This window comes from Danio rerio, chromosome 5, assembly GCF_049306965.1.
Source record: "Danio rerio strain Tuebingen ecotype United States chromosome 5, GRCz12tu, whole genome shotgun sequence".
NCBI lineage: Eukaryota > Metazoa > Chordata > Actinopteri > Cypriniformes > Danionidae > Danio > Danio rerio.
This window is the reverse complement of record NC_133180.1, coordinates 67,020,449-67,047,747: the sequence shown is the minus strand read 5'-3', so window position 1 is coordinate 67,047,747 and position 27,299 is coordinate 67,020,449. Positions and strand designations below refer to the sequence as shown.

The following is a 27,299-nucleotide window of genomic DNA, read 5'->3' as shown; positions in this document are numbered from 1 at the left end:
AGCTTAAAGCATCTATCTTGGTTTAAATGGTCAAATGAGGATTGATCTCTGACTTGTTATATCCTGAAAATAAATAAATAAACTCTTCCATGGTGCTCTACAGGACGCCATTAATGAACTTGTGATCAGATGTGATTTGATTGGACTAAGTTGGGGGCTGCTCAGTTGGTGTTGCACTTTTCTCTATTAATTAACATCCAAGATGACAAAAAACACATCAGATGATGCTATACTTGGTGTCTGGCCTTCATCATGCTAATCCACCAATATGGCAACAGCTCAAGCGAGTTCTCACTGCAGGGAGTGTGTTTGCGTGCATGTTTATGTGTGTGTTACAGTAGTAGTAAGGCAGACCATATTTCCAATTGTTAGTACTCAATGCACGCTTGTAGAAATTAAACATTGGACTTGTAGGTCTATATTATGCAGAACTGTTTATTATGTTTACAATGAGTAAGGAAATGAAGTGCACTTTAAAAAAATAGATTTCTGCAAAATTGTTGCAAACCTATTTATATGATTTGGATTTAAACCATCAAAATAAATTTACTAACAATCAACTTACTTTGTTTAAATTCAGCCCAAATCCATTGTTTACAGCCACTTGTCCGTTTTATTATTTTTTGAAAGTACAAGGAATCATCTTTAAATCCTTTTTTTTTCAGTTCAGTTTTTTTAAATCAAGTTTTCACACTGTTATTGTTTGGTGTAGTAACTTGTTGCTTATGACATTCTTTTTATCTTTATTCCTTCATTAATTTTCCTTTGGCTTAGTCCTTTTATTAATCAGGGGTTGCGCCACAGCACGGCTCTGTGACCTTCTTGCCATAGTAATATTTTAGTTAAGTACCAATTCTCACTATTCACTAGTGAATAATAAATAGGATACTGTCTTTTATAGCACAAATTCTTCATGATCTTATTTTACATTCCTAATCCTAACTAACATCTAAACTCAACTACTACCTTGATACCTATTAATAAGCAGCAAATAAGGAGTGTATTGAGGCAAAATTCACTGTTAATGAATTATTATTAATGAGAATTACTTTAAGATAAAATATGGCCCTACACTCTTTAGGTGAAACTTACAAACAGGGTAAAATTTACTTAAAAAATACAACAGTTTACATTTCGCTGATGATGGACAATAAATCGTGTTTGGCATGCTGTCCCGGGAGAGTACCCTGAGCCCATAAGATACTTGAGCCCGTGGTTCTCTCCTGCTTGCAGGGGAGTTTGAGCTCAGGTAGGTCTTAAGAACTCTACTGTTTATTATTGGCTAATGACAATTTAGGGATTGATATGAAGAGAAATACTGCTGATTAAGCGCTCATCTATGATGCCAGTTTGGTTTGGTTAATCACCTATGTCACATCTTTGGATTGTGGGAAGAACCCAGGGGAAATCCACGCGAGCATGATGAGAACATGAAACTTCGACTGGCCTTTTAAGCACTTGAACCAGTGACGTTCTTGCTGTGAGGCAACAGTGCTAACCACTGGGCCGTCGTGCCACCCTATTATAGGAAAGGGAGGAGGAGAGGGGTGGAAGGGGGGATTCTTCAAGACTAAGATAACTGAGGTAAGAAACTTATTTATAGTGAGTTAGGAACCATCCAAATTGTGAATCATGCATTAGCTAATGCAGGACCAGCTGTGGTCAATTATAAGCACGTGCTCCTCTCGAAATTAGCTTAAAAAATAAACTTCAAATATTGCAAAGTACACGTCAAAACTTACTCAAAGTTACTTTTACATTATCAAATAACAGGTCATTTCATACATTAAATCAGGGGTCTCAAACTCAATTTACCTGGGGGCCTTAGGAGGCAAAGTCTGGGTGAGGCTGGGCCGCATAAGGGATTTCACAAAAAAAAAAAAAGTCCTCAAATGTCATTATTAACAGTTTTAATTATTTCTTCTGAACATGAAGTGTCCTGAACATTAATAAACATTGAGTGAAGATTATGAACTGTTCTTCTGAACATGGCATCTTTTGCCTACTCCTTGCTGCCAGAGACTTGACAGCGCTTCTTCTCACAAATCTGAACCACATTTGGCTTTAGAGCGGAAGCAGTTGAGACCCTCAGTATGGAACTTGGGGAGGGGGGGGGGGGGTGATTGGTGCAGATCTGCAGAGTGGATGCACGTACTGATCAGCTGTGTTGTAGCGCGCGTACTCAAGAGCGGTGTTGTCGCGAGCCTACTGAAGGGCGGGACCGAAGGTGTGCCGCGTCGCGGGGGCACTTTTGATCATTTTGGAAGGGCACTTTCTATCCAAGACTAAAAAGGGCATGTGCTCTGCACAGGTTGAGCCCTATGTGTGCACGTGCCTGCCCTCACCTAAAAAAAAGGGGTATATATGTGTAAATAAAACACCCCCACCCCACTCCAGTCACATCAGTCTGTACCAGTCTGTATCTACCTATAATATATATAAGATGCAGGCTGTAGCTAGGTAGGTGGCAGGCTGCAGATAGGTAGCTAAGTGGCAGGCAGGGGCGGGAACAGCTTACCTTGGTTCTGGCCGGCGCGAGTTCCCTCCCGTCACTTCCCGCCCGTCACAGCGTCTAACAAAGAAGCGGGGTGCGTGGTGACGTCACCGGCATCCCCGCCCCTTTGTTTACACGGCGGGCTGGGAATCCCCGCTCCGCTGATTCTGTCAGTGTACAGCGGTCGGCGCGGGCCACAAAATATTGCACTGAGGGCCGCAAATGGCCCGCGGGCCGCGAGTTTGAGACCCCTGCATTAAATTGACTTTAAAAACCTGAACGAAAAATTTGCCAAAGAAATTTTCATATTTTCAATTTGAAATCCTTCAGTCAGTTAAAATAGAAAAATACCCAAATCAAATCCTTCATTACAGTAAAACAGTTAAAGACCATGTTTACACAGTTTACACAGCTTCAAACAGTTTTTGTTGTTGTTGTTTTTATTATTTATTACATTATTATTGGCAGCTTGTCTTGTCTGTCGTCAACCACTTTTGTTTGACCACTGGGCATTTTATAAGATTTCCTTTTTCTATGTGCAGAATAAGGGATTCTGTTAGTTTCAATTTGTTAGTTTTTAATTAAAAAACAAAACAAAAAAAACAATACATGTTTTTAAAATCTATTACTGTTGGCTGTCCTTAAGTGGTTGCTTAGTTTTACTCTTTCAACTCTTTTTTCATTAAGGATGCTATAATAGATTACCAGTTCCACTGTATCTGCAATAATGACACAAGGTACAAAGCAAATGCTGCTCATTTTTGTGTCACATTTCCTAGAAGCATGAACACAGAAAAGGACGAGATGTCCCAGTGTCCTAATTGTGCCGGAGGGTGTCCAGTCTGATCCTTACACACACATTGTTTATGTGGGAGAGTGAAATCTATTGGAGTTATGACGCTATTAGCTTTAGATGTGCCACTAGTACCATTGTGAATGTGACTCTGGAATTGCCATAAGAGGGCTAAAAAGTGATCTGTAGATCAAATGAAATCAGCACACAACTAAATCTTCACAAACCAAACTAAACCACAGATACAGGGAGTGACAATTCAAAATGACCACCACCAGCATGTGTGACACCACCACGCGACAAAGAGATTACGAAAATGTGTTTAGGTATAACAGCAATTTGAGAAAATGCTGCCCAGGTGGGGATGGGATGCGAATGAACAGAAATGTACAGTAGCTGCTACTTGTAAATGAAGACAAAATAATGAAACAAAGCATTATAATTCCTAAATAAAACATTTAAAACAAGCTTTATTATCATTGTAAAGTTAAGTGCAATGAGGATTCATTTAGAAAAATAAAACTAAAGAAATTAAAGACTACTAAAATGAAAGCACAAACAAACAAATAAATAAATAAAGCAGTGTTTTAGCCTAAATAATAAAGAGATGTATGGTATATGTCATTTTAAAGTGAAAGACAGCCAATAAATTAGCTTTTTCATGTTTCAGAGCTTTCGAATCTAACTTAAGTCTTTCTAGAACCTCAACACAGGCTCATTGGAAATACGTGCCTCAGCCTAATTTGTTTTTGAAACAAATCAACACTAGGGTTGTAACAATATACCGGTATGACGGTTTACCACGATTTGAACGTGCACGATTATCATACCATGAACAATTGCATATCAACGGTTTTAACCCTTAAAGACCGAGACAGCCGCCCGCGGCTAAAAATAAGTATTGCTCTTAAATGTTTAATAACTTTTGATCCGCTGATCCGATTCATACAATTCAAAGATTGGCATAAAGAAGAGAATCTCAGCTTTCCAGTGCTGTATCACATAACATTCGCGGACTTTCAGAGGCTCCGGAATCAGTGCGGTTACGTCATCAACATTTGACAACGCTGATTTGACAAAGAAACGCTCGTCACTGTGTCTCCGGACAAATCAGACATGATACATTGATGCATTGTCCCTCCTCCATGCCCAGATTGGTTCAAACTCGCTATATCACAACCAATAAGCATAGGTTTCGCTTTTGTTTGTGGACCAAGCTTTTTGAACAACACGGAATGAGAGATAGGCAATAGGCATACATTTATGCGCGGCTAAATAAAACGCAAAAAAAAAAAGTTTTGCATGAAATAATTCTCATACTAAGTACTTTTGCATGCACAGCAGCACAGAAACATGACAAAACAGTGACACAGCAAAGACGAACTGCTGCTCTTGCTGTTTTCAAAAGACGCAAATGAAGATGCAGCTGTTTGTCTGCATTGCAGACAACCATATCCAAATCCATATCGATAGACAACCATATCCATGCTGGCACATAAAACCTAAGGATGTTCCATATTGAATCTAGTTTCGTTATGTAACTATTTATAGTATAGTAAATATTTATATCTATTTTTTACTGAGGATTTGCACCATGTTTATTTGGACTTTGACACATTATTTATTATTTTCTTATTTTTTATTTGTTCATTGTAAGTGGTGTTGTTTATAGTAACTAAAAATATATTATTTGGAAAAAGTCAAATTTGCTTCACTGTTCTATTATTTTGTAACATTTGTAACATACCGTATACCGCGAAACCGTCAAACCGTGGTATTGTTTTAGACGATTATCATACCGTGAAAAATCCATACCGTTACAACCCTAATCAACACTTATGGTAAGTGTGAGGTCAACATCTTTTATTCCTTTTCACATTAATGATATTTGCAGGAATATATTATGGACAAACATAAGATTATATTGTGCAGTTCTTTGCACAACCCAAAATAAATACCACAAAACAACTTGATGTTTATGATTTTGTAATCAAACATGTTGGTTTTGTACAGTGTTGATGTTTTTTGTCCAAGTTTGTTTGGTTCGAGTTCCGTGAAGCACAGATCCACAAAATAGATAAAAATCAAAGTAAAATCAAGGTAAAACTATGTAGCTGCCATGGACTTTTCTCTTAGTGGTTCGCAAGTTGATCGGTGTGACAAGCTCTGCCTTCTCATGGAAATGTACAAGAAGAATGTATATCTGACCTGTACAACAAAACGCTATCCTAAGTAAAGCATTTCAGATTTGCGAAAACAAACTGCACCCCCTGGTGGATTTGTCATTTAAAACGTGCAAAAAAAACAACAAAAAAAAAAACAGCCAGAGCAAGGTATTTTTCATTTAGCAAAACAGTAATAATAATAATAATAATAATAATAATAATGACCTATAATAAACAGAAAAACAAGATGCTGTCATTAAAATTGTATTAAATAATATAAAATACTAGAGGTGTGTACCTACACTGGTCTCACGGTTCGGTTTACTTACAATTATCATGCCATATATTTGGTTTAATTCAATATTACGGTGCATCACGGTGCATTGACAATGCTTTTCATCCACAATTAGATTTTATTTCCTTTACAACACATTAATAGGGACATTTGATCAAGAAATAAATGATTGTTCTTGTGCAGTACTTTGCACAACACCACATTAAAACCACAAAACAACTGGATGTCTATGTCTCGAATCAAATATGTCTGCTTTTGAAAACTTTGATTGTTGGGCTTAGGTCAGTGGTTCGCTAGGTGATCTGTACAACAAGCCCTGTCTTCTTAAGTACGAGGAGGAGGTGTATCTGACATTATTTTATTTATTTATAAATTTATTATCTGTAAATGCATCCTAAGTAATGTATTTTAGATTCACACAAATGTAGACAGCGCCACCTTGTGGATTTGTCATTTGAAACATGCAATATAACATATGTGGAGCAACGTATATAACATTTTGTGAAAACTAAATAAAAAAAAAAATAAATAAATAAATAAAGATTCCCACTCAGCTAAATTTGATTCATGATTTAAAAACGAACAGAAAAAACAAGCCAATTTTATAAAAAATAGTAATAAATAATATGAAATTAGACCTTAATACTAATATTAAAAGAGTTTGAACTTGAATATCATTTTCATTAATTTAAAAGCCATTATAAAAGCAACTATGGAGAATTTTCCTCATAGTTTAAAAGAAATTAAAATAATTAAGAGGACTCTCAATTCTTTGAAGTAGTCATTTTGTAGTCAAATATCTTGAAACGTCCATTTTCCATCAAAAACTAGACATGGTAATCAATTACATTTTGATAAATGTGAACCAAAATTTAACGCAACAAACAAAAGTCCTTGGTATTCCATGAAAAAATATTTATTTAGAATACCAAGGTTTGTAATGCTTCAGCTCCCAATAATGATGGTGATGTAATATCAAACTGCAAAATCATCCATGCACACAATGATATTCTCTCTCTTGACATATTGCATTACATCTTAATCACAAGCCTCTTTAACTACATTGAAGCCTATTGACTCAATATATAAACAAGCAGTTAAAATTATGGACTAAAAGCCTATGCGCTGGCATAACTGTGAAGTTTTATGTAAGCATAATCTTTTTAGTTTTCAGTTTTATTCAATTGAATTATCTTAAATTGTTTTTTTAAATGTTGAAATAATCATGTTCCAATCCTGTTTTCTGATCTAATCAGTAGGCATCAAACCTCTCACAGAGTTACAAGGGCAACTGCTAATGGTGACTGTCTAATGCCAAAGTGTAAGACCTCCTTTGTAAAATCTATCCTCTCTGTAAAGGGAGCCAAACTGTGGAATGATTTACCTGTTAGCCTAAAATCAGAAAGTAATATAAATATTTTTAGTAGTGTTCTTAAAAAGTGGTTAAAAGCAAAACAGCAGTGTTTGCACAAATAGTCTACAGTTAGTTTGTTGGATCATGTCACCTTTGCTTTTGCCTTCAATAATTTTAGGTAAAGAATTATAATGTTGTGTATGTGTATTTATTATATTACAATTTTGTCAAGCGTCCAGTAGAAAGGTGTTGAGAATTAGCAAGTTTCCTAAAACACTTAAACAAATGCATTCGGTTGTTCAGTGTAATTTTGATGTCCATGTCAAATAAATAATAATAATTTGTTTATAGACTGGAACAAAACTTTCAAAATTCCAAGATATTCCAGAGATTCCATGACCTCTAAGAACCCTGAAAATGTAGGCTAAGGGATGTATTTTCAATGTGCCTGGGTTGTAAAATTCTCTGCAGGTTCACTTTGCGTCTTGCCAACTAATCCTTTAAAAGCCTATGCACTAAAAAAAGTCTAGTTTTGTTATGCAATCCAAGTAGTGATCTCTTTTAGATTGCTTTCAGTCTAATTAAGCAAAGCTCAGAAAAACAATTAACCTTCAATGCAACTTCCCAGTAATGGCCTGTCTTAATTGCAGGGTTAATGTGTCATACCTCAACCAGGTATATTTAATGATACTTGAACCACTAATCCTCCTGAATAAAAATATGCAGTAGCATGTAACATTCCGGATTGAAACATAATCGCTTATATAACTGTCGTTTGACACAGAAACAGTCGCTCCATAATCTCTCTCTGCATCTCAGGCCCTGTTTTAGCCTCTAATAGAGTAATACAGTAGCGCATGACTAAGAAGGTGAGGTTGGATTGATCGAAGAAAGAATTATTTACTTTGTCACTTCGGAAAGGATGTTTTTTTTTGCCTGTAGCTCAAAAGTGTATTAACACTCTCTTGAGGTATCCAGCTTGTTGTAATTTTGGATGCCAACATCAGCATTTACATGCATCAGAGGATCTGAAGTGTTTACTTTATTCTATTAAAGGTAATAGTTTACCCACATATGACAATTCTGACTTCATTTACTTAATTGTATGTCATTCAAACCCCTGAGGATTTTATCGTTTTTTTTTGAGAAATGAGGTCACTTTATTTTAAAGAAAAATTCTCGCTATTAATAAACCATTAATTATGTCTTTCAGATCAGTAAACCCCTAGTTATTAATAAGTATTGAACTTGTTGGGTTTAGGTATTAGGTAGGATTATGGATGTAGAACATGATCATAAAAAATATGTACTTTTTATGAACTAATAAACAACTAATACCCTAATGCTAGACAGTTAAAAAGCCACAAGTTAATAGTGAGAATTGGTCTCATGATCATGGTGATTTAAATAGTATTACAAGTTTATAGACGAAGGCATAGAGCTGAGGATCTTTGCCTGAACCCGACGGATCCTGGCGAGACCCGACAGGTTCGGGTGGGTTCCTATTTGATTTCTATCATTTTAGATGGGGTCGGGCCGGGCTTGGCTTGCGCAGTAAGTAAATGAACAGTCATGTGATGCATTTCGATTAGCCCGAGAAAGTAATCAAATCGTTTGTTACATAAAAATCCATCCCTGCAAAGGTGAAACAAATTATGACGGAGAAGTTAAAAAGAGCAAATTTTGACTGTGGTCAAGCAAGTCACCAGTTCAGAAGGAACGGTCATTCTAGCCGCCAAGGTATTTTGGTGGTCGCTCATACACTGCGTGTTACGGTAGAGCGGTAAACAGCAAGCTGACAGATAAAAATACGAGGTCACTCGCTACACTGAAACTGCTGTCATGGAAAATTAAATGGATTACCTTGGCTGGTAAAAGATGAACAAACAATCCTACCCAAAACTTGCAAAATTAGCCAGATCAGAACTCTGCATCTCGGCCTGTAGCATCAGCAGCAGTGAAAGGGTGTTCAGTGCTGCTAGACGCACAATCCTGAGCGCAGGACAGCGCTAAAGCCAGTAAATTCAAAAGGCCTAATGAACCTTCACAAAAACACATAGCCTAATCCTGGTGAGTAAAGGGTTTTTAAATTATAAATAATTATTATTTAAACCATAAAATCATAATGTAGACAGAGTAATGTTGGCTAATGTTGACATTAGGCTAATAATGTAATGTTGGCTAATGTTGGCATTAGGGTATTCTTTTATTATGCAGCTTCATCGTCGCCTTAAGGCCAGACAAAGAAGAGAAGTGGCAAAACAAATCCCGCAGAGCCTTTATCTTAATTTCTTTATTGCCAAATACCGTCATAATTTATTCTAATTTAATTTGTTAAGAAAGACTTTTCATTGGTGTGTTGGCCAATTTAAAGGCTAAGTGTATGTACCTAGGCCTATTTAGAGTGCTCAGATGTTACAGAGATCTTATTTAATGTCTTTGTTCCAACTTCCAAGTGGCCTATAGCCTACGTTTGTTATGAATAAATTATGTTAAAACATATAAATGACACGTTCTTGAAAAAAGCCAAAAGAGCTGTGTACCTGTGCACATTTGAATAATGTCGGGCTGTAAACGGGTTCGGGCTTCTTAAAGCTGTCAATCAAAATGTACCTGTCGGGCTCGGGCCGAATTCTGTCGGGCTCAGGTCCCATCGGGCCTAATTTTTATGGCCCGATTATAGCTCTATGAAGGCCTACCCACATTTAGATTGATCTCAACCATTTTTGTTGTTCTAAATAGAAAACCCATTATTAGTCTTTTACAGTCTAAGTACACTTGAATAAATGCCAATGTGTTAGTCTGAGCTTTAAGAACATCTTTCCCTTAAATAGTCAGACCAAGAATCTCCTTCAAGGAGGTGTTTAAAGTATGTGTGTAACAACAAAAGGCATTTGCATTAAGTGGCATGTTATATCTGAAGAGTTTCTGCCTATAGGGAACAAATAATAATTTGAATAGCAGCCCACTAGGTAAAGGAGGGTGTGCCTTTACCTAGTGGGCTGCTATTCAAATTATTATTTGTATTGGTTCAAAAGATACCTGAAGTTATGTATCTGTTATTTTGATTGTCTATTTCTGAGGGAATGAGACCATTGCACCAGTCGCACTGAGACATTCGAATGATATCAAACATGATAGATAAAGTCACTTGGATTGAGATAGAACCTTCACGTTTTCAGATGACCATTCTGTGTAAGTTGGATGAAGAGGGGGGTGAGTGAACAGAAGGGAGTGCTGGAGATGCTTCAAATGTAAATCAAGGAAAAGAGAGAAGTGAACTTTCCCGTATTCCCATCTGGTGGGGTGTGGAGCCAATTGTCTCTGTGTTTTCAGCCCATACTTGTATTGTCAAAGACATTAAAGCATCTGTGGTCTCTCAAATCTTACAGTCTCTATACTAAAGTGTTACCAGAAATGCACACTAAATGTCCAAAGACATGCACTATACTGTAGGTTAATTGAATTAGCTAAATTGGCTGTAGAGTGTGTGTGTGTGTGAATTAGAGTGTATGGGTGTTTCCCAGTGTTGGGTTGTGGTTGTAAGGGACATGCTGGATAAGCTGGCGGTTCATTCCGCTATGGTGTCCCCCAATTAATTGGGGACTAAGCTGAAAAGAAAATGAAATGAATGAATGAATGAATGAATGAGTGAATGAATGAAATAAGCATGAACACTGCTATAAACCTAATTTTGATAAAAACAAAACAAATATTTAAATATATGTATATATGATTACAAATGTAATAGCATGCAAGTATTTAAACAAGCATAAATAAAACATAAAAAACATGTATTTAAGTACATTGTAATAAATTATTAGTTTCAGTGTAAGTAAATATTAGTTAAGGCCACTTGATACAAAGTTTATTTAAAACAAATACAGTTTGTGTATCTTAAACATATTTGCTTCAATTAATGATTGAGCCAAAAACTTCTAATTGTAAATTATAGTTTTTTTTTTAAATAAACATTTTTTTCTGCATGTTCCAAAAACACAAATCAAATTCACACAATGCAAGTCTTGTTCCCCGTGCTAAACAGAATGCAAACACTTTTCATTTCAATTTCTCAAAACTGCTCAGAAAGCAGCTATAACCTCATGATTACAAAGTGTTGAAATCTCGACTTTCAATTGTGAAAAACGATTAAATTCAATTTAATTCAAGCTGCTTCAGAGAAAAACCCCATAACTTTTTTTTTACTAAGTGTGTGCAATGATAAAGTGTTAATGCTAAAAAATCAAGGCAAACTTTAGGGTAGATAAAGACTTTCAGCCACTATGCCCCCTGCTGCTGGAATCAGCTTACAGAAATGATCAGATGTGCACCAACATTAGGCATGTTCAAATTGAGACTGAAAACACATCTGTTTAGCTGTGCCTTTACTGTATGAGTACTGTGCTGCGTCCCACAGATTGCACTATTATGTTTTTCGTTTTCTTTTTCATCCTTTTATAACCTATTTCAACACATTTTAAATTGTTTTTATCTGTTTTTAATCATTTTTATTGTCTGCATTTTATGTCCTAAACTTGTCTTTTTTATTCCTGTTTATGTAAAGCACTTTGAATTGCCACTGTGTATGAAATGTGCTATATAAATAAACTTGCCTTGCCTTGCCTAGATCAACATCTGTAAGGTGTGAATAATCATGATACAGTAAACCTCAAACTCTGTAAACAAAACAAATTATGATAATCAAATCTGGACTTTCAAGTAAAGGAATTAACCATCATTATTCAAATACATGCTGAACATTACAAATTGTGAAGTTGAATGTCTATATTACCCCTTATGCTAAATTTTTTTTTAGATGGGGTGCTAGTGGCTGTAATGCACAAGAAAAGAAACCAAAAAGCCACTCACGCGACATCCTTACATCCTTTTTCATTTACAATCCCCCATGTGCATGTCGTGCAAGTTGCGCGCCTTCCTCACCTTCATCTTCCTTTTATCTTTAGTGACAATGGTGTAAATTCCGATATTGATTTTATCGCCCAGCCCTATTAGCCACTAAATCAAAAAGTTACAAATTGCAGTGAGACAGCCTTGAACCATCCGTTTAAATATTCCTGTCCAATCTTAATTAGCAGAGACAACTGTAAGCAAGCCATTTTTAATCAGACCTACCCTGAGAATAGACTTTTAGCATTATCAAATCAATCAGTTCATTTGAGCAACAAATCAGTATGGCTCATGCGAGTCTGAATCGCTAAAATCCAAACGATTTTCAGTCACTTCAAAAAAGCTGTCAATGCAAACGCCCCTTTAGACTGACAATTATTCCTGTGTACCTTCAGGAATATGTCACACAGCAGTGCACAGAAACCACTAGAGGTACCAAACCCTAAGGGTCTGCCTTCACAGTACAGGCCTCACGGGGGGCTTGTGGGTAATTTGAGAATTTCACTAGGATACTACTAAACAATCAGTTGTGCATTCGCAACAGAAAAAAAAAAGTGCTCAGCTAAAATTCAAGTCTGGATCCAGATCTTATTTAAGCTCTGAGACAGAAGACTGCTCTGTTTGCTATCTGTCCTGTAGTACTCGACTCAAAAAATGATTTGCCCACACAGCCGATTGCCAAATGTTTATGGAAGTTCCTTGTAATCCATCTGTTGCATTAGTGAAGCCTCAAGTTTTCTCCCTCAGAGACCGTTTTCTTCCTCTATGTTGCTCTGCTGAAATCCCTGGTGAGACGCTGCAACCATTAAATGCTCTGGCAAATTAGTGTAATTGCCTTATTTGTATTTCATGAGTCACATAACAAACATGTCAGGTTAGGATTTAATTTGTCTCTCTGTTGTGCGACTAATATGTGCATTGTGATTCAGACAACAGGCGAGAACGAGAGCACAGGAAGAGGCTTATGATTTAGAGCGACACGGTGATGAATCACGGCACAATAGCTCCATGCTAATCTATCATGAAAAACAGGCGCACCAGATCCGCGATTCCTCTGCTTTAACAGTTACACCAGCATATCTACATGTATTAGACAGAGACAAGAAAGCATGGTCATATCGGCCAGAGGGTTTCGTCAACCTGTGACATGAGCGATTGATATTGATTACTGCGGTCGACAGCAAAGCATGCAATTACACTAGGACAGAGATGCACTTCAGATCATCTTAACGTGCCACAGATTGCTCGTTGTTTCCCATCAATCTGCTTTTGGTGTCATTCCCCTCTCATCCCTCATGTTGGTTCGAATCTGTATGACATTATTTTGTGTAGAACAGAAAGCATGATACTCTGAGAAATGTCTGTTGGACGTCAGTCGGAATCAATATTGTTTTGGAGCCGCTGACTATCAATATACAATATCTTTAGTGGTGTAATAGATTATATTATGGTTTTTTTAGTTACAAATCAAACCTTTTATTGGGAAAAGCCAAAAAGGAGGGGAGATAAATGTAATTTGCTCTCCATGTATTGCAAAAACTGTACTGCAAGACACTTTTGGTTTTAACAAACAAAACTTAGAAGCTGTCATTTTATTAAAAATAAAACAAAGAAATAATCAGCTGAATAAAAATAAATAGTAAAATATTGAGTACTGTGAAAAAGTCACTGTTACTACTACTGTTTCTGATAATGCTAAATGTATAAAGTGTATATTATTATAATAATATATTTAATTGTATATTTAGTCTCAATTTAAATAAATGATTCAGTTATTCACTTCATGTTTCATTGCTAGAAGCATCATTTTTGAAGAGTTATGCAGTGGCATATTTTTGATGGCTGGTTGTCGCCAGCTATCGGTTAAATAATGTAATTGCTGCCTACAACTTTAGTTTTTGAGCATCAAGTTTAATGCATATGACTGTGATTTTAATCTTTACCATAAACATCAGTGGTTATATCTAAACTATAAACTGTTATCCCAGTACTTTTGTGTAACTTGACTGTTTGTAAACTAAAGACTAAATCTTAATTCTTGCATTTAATTCTTGATTTTTGCTTTTTTTTTAAACAGATTTGAATGCAGCGATTCGAAGAATTAATCAACATGTGCAAATCACGACTGTTTCTAATTTATGTTGCGTGGGTGTTGAGATCCCGATCTTTTAATGCTTAATCGTGCAGCTTATACCGAATGCATTCACGCAGGCTAAACAAGTTACAGAAAACCCCTTTAATAATCTAAGAAACCCTCTGCATCCTGAAAAACCTAACACAATTTTTTTCCCGTCATCATTATATTTTAATGGATAAATGCTTTCATACGTGTGATTTGTGATCGTAATTTTTTTCATTAATCCGCAGGTCACATGTGTTCCGAAGCATGGGTTGTGATTCGTATCAATCACATTACACCCCTAAATATCTCCTGTTATTTTTGCACATAAGAAAGAAAATCAAACAGTTTTTGAACAAATGCTCCTTTTGTGGGTAAACTTTTGGTAAACACATGTGGAACAACCCACACACAGTACATATATAGCAATATTTGCAAATAACACATATGTTCATATTGGCATTTTACATATACAAAAAATACACAATGCAAACATATATGTCAAAATATTCTGCTATTTTAATTGCAAATATGTTTATATGCGAATATATTAGCTATAATTTAATATATGTATTCATATATTGACATTATATCTGAACATATATGTACACATTAGTAATTCCAATGGTTGAAAATAATATATAAGTGTGCCATTTCCAGATATTTACAAATATATGAAAAATCCAAACATGAACTTGTGTCTCATATATGTTATTTGCATATATTTCCAAGTATCATTTCTTTTCTATATAAAAAATGTAGAACAAATGTAAAACACACATGCAACTCATGGTTTCTGCTCATTTTCATGTGAAAAAGAACATGATTATATAATGAAAACATTCAGAAACCATGTTTCATATTCACATGTGTTCCGCTTATGTTCCATATGCATTTCGCGTGTGATTTTTAAGATGCCATTGCACATATGAAGCTTGTCTGGTTTTTCTGTAAAGCTGATTTTGCTTCAAGAATGTTTTGATATCTTCCTGATCAAAATAATGACATTTTTTGCTGCGCAGTGCGCCCTTGGCATTGCATGCAGGTCAAAGGTTAACATCTGTCACCAACAGATCAGCTCGTGCTATGCCCGAACCACCCGGGATTACTGCAGATCCAGACCCATCGTTTGTTCAGCTCTAAAGCCACTTGTGTTTCCATCAGCGCACACACGTTGAGCTCGGCACTGTATAGATTAACCCAGTCCAAGACAGAGCATGATAACGATAGAATAGCCACATGAGACCGCGGAGGCTATCTAATCTAGAGGCTGCCATGATTGAAAACTGGACATAATAGGATTTACATCTGGGACAGACAAGAGCTGCACAGATATAGATATGCAGCAGGAATTGCACCTGATGTCCACAAGAATCACTTTAAAGGTGTGCGGATCGATGAAACAAACACATTACATGATGTAATCCACATGACACTATTGCCAAAAAAACGCAAAAACAACAAGCACTTCCAGGAATTAATCAGTGGAGCTGCGCTCTCATGCATGCAGACGGAAACAAACAGGCAGAGGAATCTGAGGCAACAGTTGTCAATTCTAAAGAAAGGAAGAAAGAGAGAGTAAGAGAGAAGTACTCACTGGAGTCGTCTGAATCGTAGCCCTCCACGTCCGGCTCTTCCTCTTTCTTGCTGGCCACAAGTGCAGTGGCGCCGAAGGCTTGGTCCAGGTCGTCCTCATCCCGGTTGGCATCCGCTTGTGGGCCCTCGGACTTCTGGCTGGTGGAGCTGCTCCGCAGGGAGCCAGCGCGGCTGAGGGCCGGAGGAGCTGTGGGGGGGAGACCCCGTGGGTAACGGGGGAAATAGTCAGATATCTGCTTGATTGGCTGAATGGGACCTGGACATACATCAATGGCCATGTGCTCCTGGATGCTGATGGTCGTCTTCTCGCCTTTGCGTTGTGTCATTCATGCAGCCCTTCTGAGGATGTGCCACCACCCCTGAACCCGCTGAAGGGGCGGCGGGTGGTAGCAGTAAACAAATAAAAAAAAAGAAGAAAAATAAAAAAGAAAACAAGATTCAAAAGTAGAGTCTTCTTGGTTCTGGTAATCTCTGAAAAGCAACTGAGCGTGCCTTAGTGTGTGAGTGTATGTGTGTGTATGTGTGTGTGTATGTGTGTGTGTGAGTTTGCGATCGCAGCGGCGGGCTACATGAGAGACTGCGGGCTGCTCCAGCTCACTGTGGTCATGCCGTCTGTCTGTGAGCCACGCTCAGACCACTACAGCACGCTAACACTGTTACTGGGATGAATGCATGTGAGAGAGAGAGAGAGAGAGAGAGAGAGAGAGAGAGAGAGAGAGAGAGAGAGAGAGAGAGGGAGGGGGCAGGATTATAAAGAGGGACAGAGGGATTGGCTGATGTCATTGCTTAGCAACACGACGGTAAACAGGAACCGGGCGTGCGGCTACTTAATTATGCTATTAGTCCATCTGTTAGAGCGAGAGAGCCGCTGGGTTATCTCTGCCTGTTCCTCCTCTCTCTTCAGTCTAGCGTCTGACTGAAGTGCCGTCGCAGACACACGCCATGTGCTAAACTCAAGCACAATTACCAGCAACAGGTGCTAAATGCCTAAAGTCAGACGTGCCAGGCTAAACATCAATCCAGCTATTAAGATGGGGGTAAAGTAGACAGATTGATAATGCTGTATTTAGGTAAGTGTTTTTAAAGTGCAGATGATGCCAATGGAGTCATTTAATTGTCAAATTAAATATCAAAATATAATGACATAATATATGTAATGATATAATATATTTTGATATAATATATGTACGTGTATATAAATGTATTATGTATATGCGATACACATACATATATAGAAACAAATCTATATAAAACAATTTTGTTGGTATTTAAATGCATATATTATTTGTATTACATACGTATATATCAGACCCCCTAGTTTTTCATGATTTTGCGAAAAAAAATTTACTGATTTTGTGGTGGTAACTCCCAGAAACTTGTGGAAAATTTTGTGATTAAATTTTATTAATTAATTTATTTATAAATATATATATATATATATATATATATATATATATATATATATATATATATATATATATATACACACTTGAAGTCAGAATTATTAGCCCTCCTTTGATCATTTTTTTTTCTTTTTTAAATATTTCCCAAATGATGTTTAACAGAGCAAGGAAATCTTCACATAATGTCTGATAATCTTTTTTCTTCTAGAGAAATTTTTGTTTGTTTCATTTTGGCAAGAATAAAAGCAGCTTTTAATAATAATAAAAAACATTTTAAGGTCAATATTATTAGCCCCTTTAAGCTATATATTTTTTCGATAGTCTACAGAACAAACCATCGTTACACAATAACTCGCCTAGTTACCCTAACCTTCCTCGTTAACCTAATTAACCTAGTTAAGCCTTTAAATGTCACTTTAAGCTGTATAGAAGTGTCTTGAAAAATATCTAGTAAAACATTATTTACTGTCATCATGGCAAAGATAAAATAAATCAGTTATTCGAAATTAGTTAAAACTATTGTCTAGAAATGTGTAGGAAAATTTTTCTCTCCGTTAAACAGAAATTGGGGAAAAATAAACAGGGGGGCTACAGTAATAATTTAGGGGGCTAATAATTCTATTATACATATTTATAAACAATAAATATACACTGTACACACACATACTGTATATGGTGTCAAAACAAACTTTTTTTATGTATTGTTGACAAATTGGTAAAACCTAATAGTCTGAAGGATAGTAGCAAAGTATAAACATTTAAATGACAATTCATTACTATGTTGAGCCATATTGTGATCTGTAAATAAAGTATTTGAATATACCATCAAATGATTCTTGTTCTGTATGTCAAACCAGATTAATTGGTATATAAATGAGTGTAACACTGAGGGATTATGTCATAGTGGAAATCATAGTAATTTTAAGAAAAACACATTGAACAGGTCTCATCCTCATGAAAAAAGGTGCATAACACATTGTTTTAGTGCTTAAAACCAAGTTTTTCTTCTATACTCTGCTACTGTACATATATGTGCAACATGTTCAGATAAAAAATAAAATTTCTGCCATTATTTACTCATTGCTGTGTCATTTGAGGCTTGCTTAACTTCTGTGTAACACAAAATATATTTAGAATAATTTAAAAATAAATAATAATAATAACAATAAATTCAGTACTACTGTTTTTACAGTAACACTTTACTTAAAGGGGTGTTCATTAGACTGCCATGAAACCTTTATAATCATGACATGAATGAGTGAGCTTTTATGCAAGCTTATGATAGCTGTCATTAAGTGTCAATCTCACAGTTGTGTCATTTTAAATGTAAAGATGACATTAGGTCGTTCGACTTTATATAACGATGCACAAATTGATCGAAATCTGTCTTAAAGCGGTGCATGCTGGTTAGATATTTTGTCCGGCTTGACGTTGCGCTGATGCCATCAAAGTACCTGGACAGTGCTCCGAGATCAGACGATTTATTTAGCCGGTGCAGGGGCTTCAATGACGACACCGATATTACATGATTAGCTGGATTCCCCGCATGACAACAACCACGTGCGTTTCGCGTTTATTATTGGACAACTTCCGTGTCACAAACTTCCAAACAAAGAATGAACTTTTTATGCCATCTCCATCTTCTACACATTGTGCTTATCAAAACACTTCGAATATTTTACTGCAGTAGGCCAAATCATCTTTTTTGGTAAAACATTTTTTATACAAAGTCTACATTGTTTGCATAGATTTATTTTGAATCACTTTTTATACAGACCCTTTACTGTATACAGCTCCATATATGATTTAAATTTTTAGTGAACAAACAAATATCAACTCAAATTTGTCTTACAAACTTGTAATATAATAGTCATTATTGATCATGCCACTCCCATAACGTTTTCTTAACAAACTGAGAAAAATAATTATTCTATAAAATAGTAAAATATTCTATAAAATATACATTTTTAAATAGTTTTATCCTGTCATGCCGTTTTTTTAAAAAAAAATAAAAGAAATTTAAAAGCAACACTGATGTATGAAATTTCCTCTGAAAATGTAGCTCACTTATTTTGGGAATGTCCTTTTGTTCAATCTATTTGCATTAATGAGTTTGGATTAATAAATAAATAAATAAATAAATAAATCATTGATTTCGCCATGTGATTTGTCATCATGCAGCAAAACACGAGCCCAGGGTGTCCGACCTGACAGCCTCGTCTGCGCTCGGCTAATCTCATTGATTGCCGGCTGCTGCGGTGGTTCAAGTCGGATGCACCTAATGTTTGCTATGACAACTTCACATAAACAAATACATCACAACCTGTTTTTGTCTTTGTCTTGACAACTTGATATTACAAAAACTACAAAACTTGTTATAAATCTGTCATAAACATGATTGTTTTTAAGCTATTATAAATAAGTCATACATTTTATAACAGCATCATTAAAATAATTTTTGACCTCAACTACAGTGATACAAGCTAAATTTGTCATTAATGACACTCCTAAAATAATTTGACATATTATTGACACTTTTAATGAGACATTTTAATGACAAATACAGTTTGTTCCACTGTAAGTGATCAGAGAAAATATTCACAATTATTATGACCTCACGACAATAATAATAATAATAATAATAATACATTTTATTTAAAGGCGCCTTTCTAGCAACTCAAGGACACCGTACAATCAACAAGAGCACTAAAACAACAAAAGAAATAATAAAATATACACAAAAAAGAGCAGATAAAATTAAGTATTAAAAGCCATCTTAAAAAGTGGGTTTTGAGTTTTGATTTGAATATGTTCAATCATCTTTATGACAAATTTAGTCTGTCAAGTTATGTCAAGTTATAACAAACAATGTCATCTTTCAATTTAAAATGTCATAACAGAGTGAATGACACTTAATGACAGTTACATAAAATCTCATTCATCATGTCATGATTATGAAGTCTTACGAACATTCCATCAAGTAAAGTGCTGCCCTTTTTACATTCACTGTCCAAAACTGGACCCCCAGAGGCTTGAAATGAAACGTCAAGTCAAGTTTCAAATTGGCTGTATTTTTGTCATCCAACACAATGGCTTTCGGGCATTTTAAAGGAGTGTTGAAACAGTCTTTGGGGGATCACTATATTCATATCGCTTATCTACATGAACTTCTCCTAAACTGATTTCTGTGTCATGACAAATAACGACGGTGAAGACATTTACTGGGAAAATTGCATCAGCGGCTCTGTTGCTTTATGAAAACTAGCAGGGGGCTATTCAAGTCGTCTCCCGCTTTACGGCTATGATGAATTACAGGCAAAAGCCATTCTCGCATTTTACAATAGCAAAGATTTATAGCAAAAACAGTGAGTAATCTTGATGTACTCTCTTCAGGGACCTCGGCGAGATGAAAATGCAGCTCTCGACTGATGGTGTCGCTTTTAACAAGGGAAGAGGAATGGAGAAATTAATGAATGACGGCCAGGGATATGTACTGTATGTGGGATATAGTGTGATGTTATTCAATCAGGATTTTAAATGGTTGTTCATAATTTAGATCCAAATGTTTGGCATTTCCCACATGGTATCATTAGGAGGAAAAAAAGCAGTTCATTTACTCTTATAATTAAGGAGTCGCCCCCATGCTCGTTGTAATTCTTCAGTGGAAAACACTTGGTGAGAGGGAAGCTCATTATTTTTTTGTCTATTTCCGTAAATCCTTCTGGAGATCCTTTCTTTTGAGCTTCCGGAAGAGTCATGGTTAAAAAAAAAAAGGCAGGGGAGAAAAAAAAAGTTTGATTACCTCCAAAGAGCGCTTCAAAAGAGAAAAAAAGCACAGCTGCTGCCGTTCCTCATACTGATAATGTGCAGGTTATTAATTTATTGATTCTAAAGCCTGGCACAGAAATGTAGCTGTGAACATAGTGACGGCTAGAAAAATAGTGCACGCTGGATGTAGGCAAGGAGCCAGGGAGTTATTTTCCTGCATAACAATGCACCCGAATGGGCTGCTATTGAACAAGCATTTTATTATGTAAATTTGCTGATATAAAGTCAGCCAGAAAACTGTGTTTAAATGACTTTAATGATGCAAAATGTGATGCATTTCCATGGTCACGAAGTCAGTCTCATTCATGTCGAATGAATTCTTTACTGCCACTGAAAGTGATTCAAGCTATCCAGAAAATACCTTCGAACACAGACGCTACATAAGAGACATCAATTTTTTCTAACAAGACAAATCTTAGTGTTGCTAAATAACACAATAATTATATGTGTATATATATATATATATATATATATATATATATATATATATATATATATATATATATATATATATATAGTCGACACATTATATAAATATGCATAATAAAAAATAAATAAAAACAAAACAAAGTCATACTTCACCCCAAAATAAATACATTTATAAAGAAACAAGACAAAAAACATACAAAACAATTTTTTTCTGTTTCTTGCTCTAAAGAACTGCATTGTTTTCTAAAGCCATGGTCTCGTCTTGTTTAGGCTGGTCTACCAGCTTCTCTAAGCTGCTACACCACTTGATGAACTGACAAGTGCCTAAAAACTGCATCATTCTGGTCAGATTTTAATTGGTACAAACAATATTTATTTGAAGAAGGAATGCTAATGTAAAAAACTAATAATGATCAGAAACAGAAAAGAGTATTTTTTTCCAACATGAAAATTCTCAATCTTGATGAATACTACTACTTCTACTAATACTACAAACAACAACAACAAAAACAATAATTATTATTATATCAACACTATGTAAATAATGAATATTAAGTTAAAATAAAGACATATATTATCTATAAACAAAACAAAATGACACAAAACAAAGAAAAAAATAAACAAAACAAAACGACAAAACAAAACCACACAAATCTCAGTATTCCTGAATAAAAACAAAATAATTATATAATTTAAATTATACAGCCATTTATTGTCAACAAATTATATAAATACAAATAATGCAAAAATTAACAACAAAACAAAATTTATAAACAAAACATCCCAAAAGGAAACAAAATGAAACAAACAAAATGACACAAAACAACAACAACAACAACATCAACAGAAAAAATAAACAAAAAAATAATAAAAACAAAACAACAAAACAAAACAAAAAACAAGTGGATGTTCAAATTCTTGAGAAACCTTAATTTATAAAGATCTTGGACCAGCTTATTTATTTACTTTTATTGGATAAACAATCCTTTTTAAGCCAGTCTAAATGATTTGGTGTTTGTTTAATCTAGTCTACATGCTTCTCAAAGTCTCTTAACCACCTTGATGAACTGACAAGTGTCCAAAGACCTCACCCTTCTGCTCAGAGTTTAGCTGGTTTAGATGTCAAAATCTTATAATTATCTGAAACATGAGATGCCTTAATATAAAAAAACCCACCAACAACAGTGCACTTTCAGCTCATTTCCTGTTTTAGCCATCTCATTCTCTTTCTGGCTGTCCATGTACAATTCATAACTTGGCCTGTCCATAATGGCTCTTTATAGGCATGGTTCTTAATCCAATCTGGCCGCGGTAATCAGAGGATAAAATGGGTTAGTGAATATTGGCTGCTCTGGCCCTTGGCTGAGATCAAATGTCATTTCTACGAGGCTCCAGAGCACAGAGTGAACCTTTGGAGACAGAAACAGACCAAATGTGACTCAGGAAGGCCATTCAAGGCAAAGTTCACAGGTAGTGACATTTTTTATAAAAACGAAGGTAAAAGCCACTTTTGTTCTGCCTGATAAAAATAAAATGTACAGTATACTGTTTTAATTATGATCATTCTTCAGTGGTGGCGAGTACAATGGTGCTTCACATTATATAGTTTCAGCATCGATATCGCAATATGCAAATCCACAAGAGTCACATCTCAAGATGCCAGTTCAACTTTAAGTTGTAGTATAGAGATCTGCACGGGACTGAAATTTTAATCCCGCTCCTGCCAGGTTTTGTTCTGCACCTGACCGCTCCCGCCGTATATTCAGTCTTTGTTTACCTGCTCCCGACCCACTGCGTTTTTTAACCCGACCCGACTATTCCCGCTTATGAGATCTGGTTTCCAAAATCTCACATTAAAATTGGGTACTACCAAAAGAGAGAGATAACAGATAAAACTGTAGTTTGTGCAGGGAGTGCAGGCTAAATGTCAGTTTTATTTGCCTCTTTGTGATGAGACAAGGTTTGTGGCTGGTGAGGCACTGACTCTTGCAAAGTCAGATTCACAAACATATCCACTCAATATATTTGGCAACTACTATATCTCATATCAGCATTATTTCTATACACATAGCAGGTACATATTGGGCCAATGAAGAATGTTAAATGTATAGCAATTAAATGTGCCACCTAAAAAAATCTCTGGAGCACTATATTGTTTGAACGCCCGCACCCATTCAAATTACACCAGAGTTACAGACAGCTACTGTGTTTTATTCTCAAATTTATTCCCGCGCCACAAGAAATCTGGTTGGCTCCCTCTAGTGTGGTATGTAAGTTTGACACCCAGTGGTTGAACTAAGTATTGCACTTCTGGTGCAAAATGCACACAAGCGCAGGTAGCCAGATTGATGACATCAACAGGATTTTTCCACATTAAAAGGTGTTTTGTTCTAACCAACACCTGAAATGTATATTTCAACGGCTTCCATTTCTTGCAGCTGAACAAGATAAACTGACAATGATCACCGCATGTGCTACATTTTGTGCATAACGGTAATAATGCGAGTTTGAATGACATTTTACTTGAAAGCAGCAGCAGATAGTTCACCTCAGATCTTGAAAACAAAATAAACCGTCTGAAATTGAACTTTAGAACTAAACACGAGTGACTCAGCATCTACATTTAATAATGTTAAAGAGGTTTAATATGTATTAATTAGATTATAAACCTTACCATTTCGTTGGAATGCAGTGAGTGCACTATTCTATGCTTCTGAATGGTGTCATCTTTCGTCTGGTGCATACAGCCAAGTTGCTTATCACTGCAAATCTCGTCACGTAGCGTGCTGTTAGGACACAGGGTTACAATGGAACCTGCTCTCCTAATGTTTACATTCGTAATATTTGTATTATTTGCTAATTAATAACCACCTCATGTGGAACTCTGAATCTGCTTCTCATTTCGGACTCTGCTACTGTCCACCAGAGTTTGCATTTTCGGTAGTGGGCACATACTTTAAGAACCTTCCTGACTGAATGAATCAAATATGTTTCCACCAAGGCAACCTGGGGTGCTGAAATAGAATTGGCTAAACTGGCATTGGGAAGGTTAAAGTGACCAAAACAAATACAGATGTTCTGGCACTTGTCATTGTTGAGTCATTGTGAAGTTTAAACTTAATAGTGTGAAAGTTTTTCATTGGCTTGTTTGTTTTTTAAGGCATATGACTGAGATTTCAAGTACATTTAAACCAAGTGCGTAAAAGAATTTACATTTGCAGTTTTATCAAAGATTAATTAATTTTCTTTTTGACTTGGTCCCTTTATTACTTAGGGGTCACCACAGCGGAATGAACCGCCAATTCATCCAGCATATGTTTTAGGCAGCGGATGCCCTTTCAGCCGCAGCCCATCACTGGGAAATTTTATCAAATATTCATGTAGTTATTTTGTTATATACACTGAAATGTTATTTACTTACATTCATTTAATTAAAATCTTAATATCTGTACCTGAATACAGTTAGACTCTCCAAATCCAAACATATTTACTTAATACAGCAAATAAAACAGCTAATCTTGGTTACAAAATGAAAAATATTTGTAAGTATGTTAGTATAAAGAATATAAGAAATATAAATAATATATTTATGCATATTAAGTATTGATTATATTCTTGTAATATTGCTTAACGTTCAGACGCAGTCAAAATGTTTAAGTCACAAGATTGAGAGATCTGACTAATAACAATGCATTTTAGGCTGTTTAACCAGTTTTACGTCATATTTGTCTTATACAGTTGAATTGTCATAGGCAGTAAGAATGTAAAATCACACTTGTTCTGACTTATGAAAAATATGTACAGTATTCTGTTTTAATAACTATAACTGTTCTAAACCCTGACAGCTAACAGAGATGGTGAGATATTTCAGCTATTAATTCATCAGCGTATGCCAGATTTCTCTCTTTGGTATCTCTGACATTCACTCCCCCATAGTGTCTTTAAATTATTTGGAGTACAACTCAAACATTTCAAAGTAAGGGATTTGAAAAATCTGCAGCGAGATTTCCTACACAGACCAGCTATCGTTGGTGATGGAGCGCTCACATATGAATTCATAAAGAGCAGAAATAGGCCATATAATATGAGTCTGTGCTGCACACTGAAGAGCTCTCACCTGTTCTAAAAATGACAGGAGAACTGAAGAGGTGAAACGAACAAACTGCTCAGGGACGCCAATATTAACACACACAAGCACACCTACTTCACTTGTCTTTCAGCTGCTTTAAAATGACTTGTTCAAGGAGAGTTTGGTAGCTCCAGTGAGATTTCCAACCGCATTCCTTCACTTTTAGATATGTGAACTTTTCAAGTTTAGTTATTGGGATTCAGAGTTCATGTTTAGGCCTTACAGTGAAGCTGACATTCCCAGTGTGCCCAGTTATAAATAAATTAAGCTTACTGAGCTCCATAGTAAAAAACAATTCTACTACTACAACTTAAGAAACACATAAAGGTTTGGAATAAAAAGGTTGAGTACAGGAGTAAAGAAAGATGCAGCTTTTACTTTAAAGGGCACATACTTTACCCCTTTTTCAAGATTTAACATAAGTCTTTTTTCAAATGTGACAGGATACATGTTAATATCCACTGCTGTATGGATATCAGTCATGTTAATGTACAAAATAAACCTGATTTAACATCCACAAACCGGGATTGAAGTGCCTTCTTTTATCATTGTGCTGACACGCAGATGTGGTGGTGAATTACAGCGATTTTACTACAAACATGCACTGTTTTAAAAATGTTTTAAACTTGTAAAACTCATTCTTGATCACATTTGATGATGATTGACGATCACAGAGAGCTGAACAGATCTTTTAATCCCAGTTGCTTTGTGCACATCCTGTCATGTTGATATGGTTACACGCATGCTTCTCATACTGTATGTGAACAACCAATACAGCTTTACCTTTACATTTCCTCAAATAACAAAGACATTGACTGCAACTTTCTCTCGTACACCACGTTCACCAAAAGAGTACCATTGATACATTTTGGCGGTGGAGACACAAGCCTGATAAAGGTGACCCATACCGTACAAAACTGAACAGTACCACTCAGTGGAACGAGGCATAAAAGTTCATATTATTCAAACAAAATAAATCTATAAACATTCAAAAAAACAATACCTCAATTTCCGAAAACAATAATACAATAATCATTAACAAAATGAGAGCACAACAACCTATAAATGGCAAAACAACTGTTTCTACATTTCTCTCCGACTGACATCACATTCCACAATAAATGACATGGATGATGGGTTTGGATGTACTTATTGTGAACTGCAACAGGTTTGTGAAGACTTTTTAAAACATAAAGGTAAGGATAACTACATGTTTTGATGTGTCTTTGTTGTTTTAAGATGCAGGGAAATCAAACAAAGAGTTGTGTTAACTCATACACAGCAGAAACAACTTCCCACTTTATATTAAGTGTCCTTAACTAGTATGTACTTACATCAAAAAATAAATACAATGTACTTACTGTGTTTATAATGTATTTGAGAACACTTGTGGTGCTTTTGAGTTGGGATAGAGGTTGGGTTATGGACAGGTTTGGTGGTATGGGTAGGTTTAAGGGTGGGTTAAGGTGTAAGGGATGGTCAACAGTGCATTTAAAAATGTAATTACAAAAAATAATTATAGATGTAATTACATACATGTATTTAATCAAGCATAAGTACACAGTAAATACATGTATTTACATTGTAACAAACTATTAATTCCTGTGTAAGTACATATTAGTTAAGGCCACTTAATATAAACCGACTAATCTAAACACAAAATCTTAATACCCCTTTCTAAGGTGTACAGATGTTACAGTAGGTTGCCGGCAGTGCACAGAACAAGTGAGACAGGATTGTGAGCCTGTCACAATAAACATTACTCTTCTACATTTTAAGGTGAATG

The 27,299-nt window shown here is 35.7% G+C and overlaps 1 protein-coding gene across 14 annotated transcripts in view; it reads right to left on the bottom strand.

Moving 5' to 3' along the window:
* The window catches only part of doc2b (double C2-like domains, beta), a 411,729-nt gene that overhangs the window by 173,125 nt on the left and 211,305 nt on the right, over window positions 1-27,299 (bottom strand). For 12 of the 14 annotated variants that reach the window (XM_017356366.3, XM_073951541.1, XM_068221539.1 and 9 more), the window contains one exon: window positions 15,726-15,911. In XM_017356366.3, coding sequence (XP_017211855.1) covers window positions 15,726-15,911 — 186 coding nt within the window. Of the gene's footprint in view, window positions 1-15,725; window positions 16,366-27,299 lie in introns of those variants that run through there. The other 2 variants (XM_068221541.2, XM_009301903.5) reach the window with 1 other exon arrangement.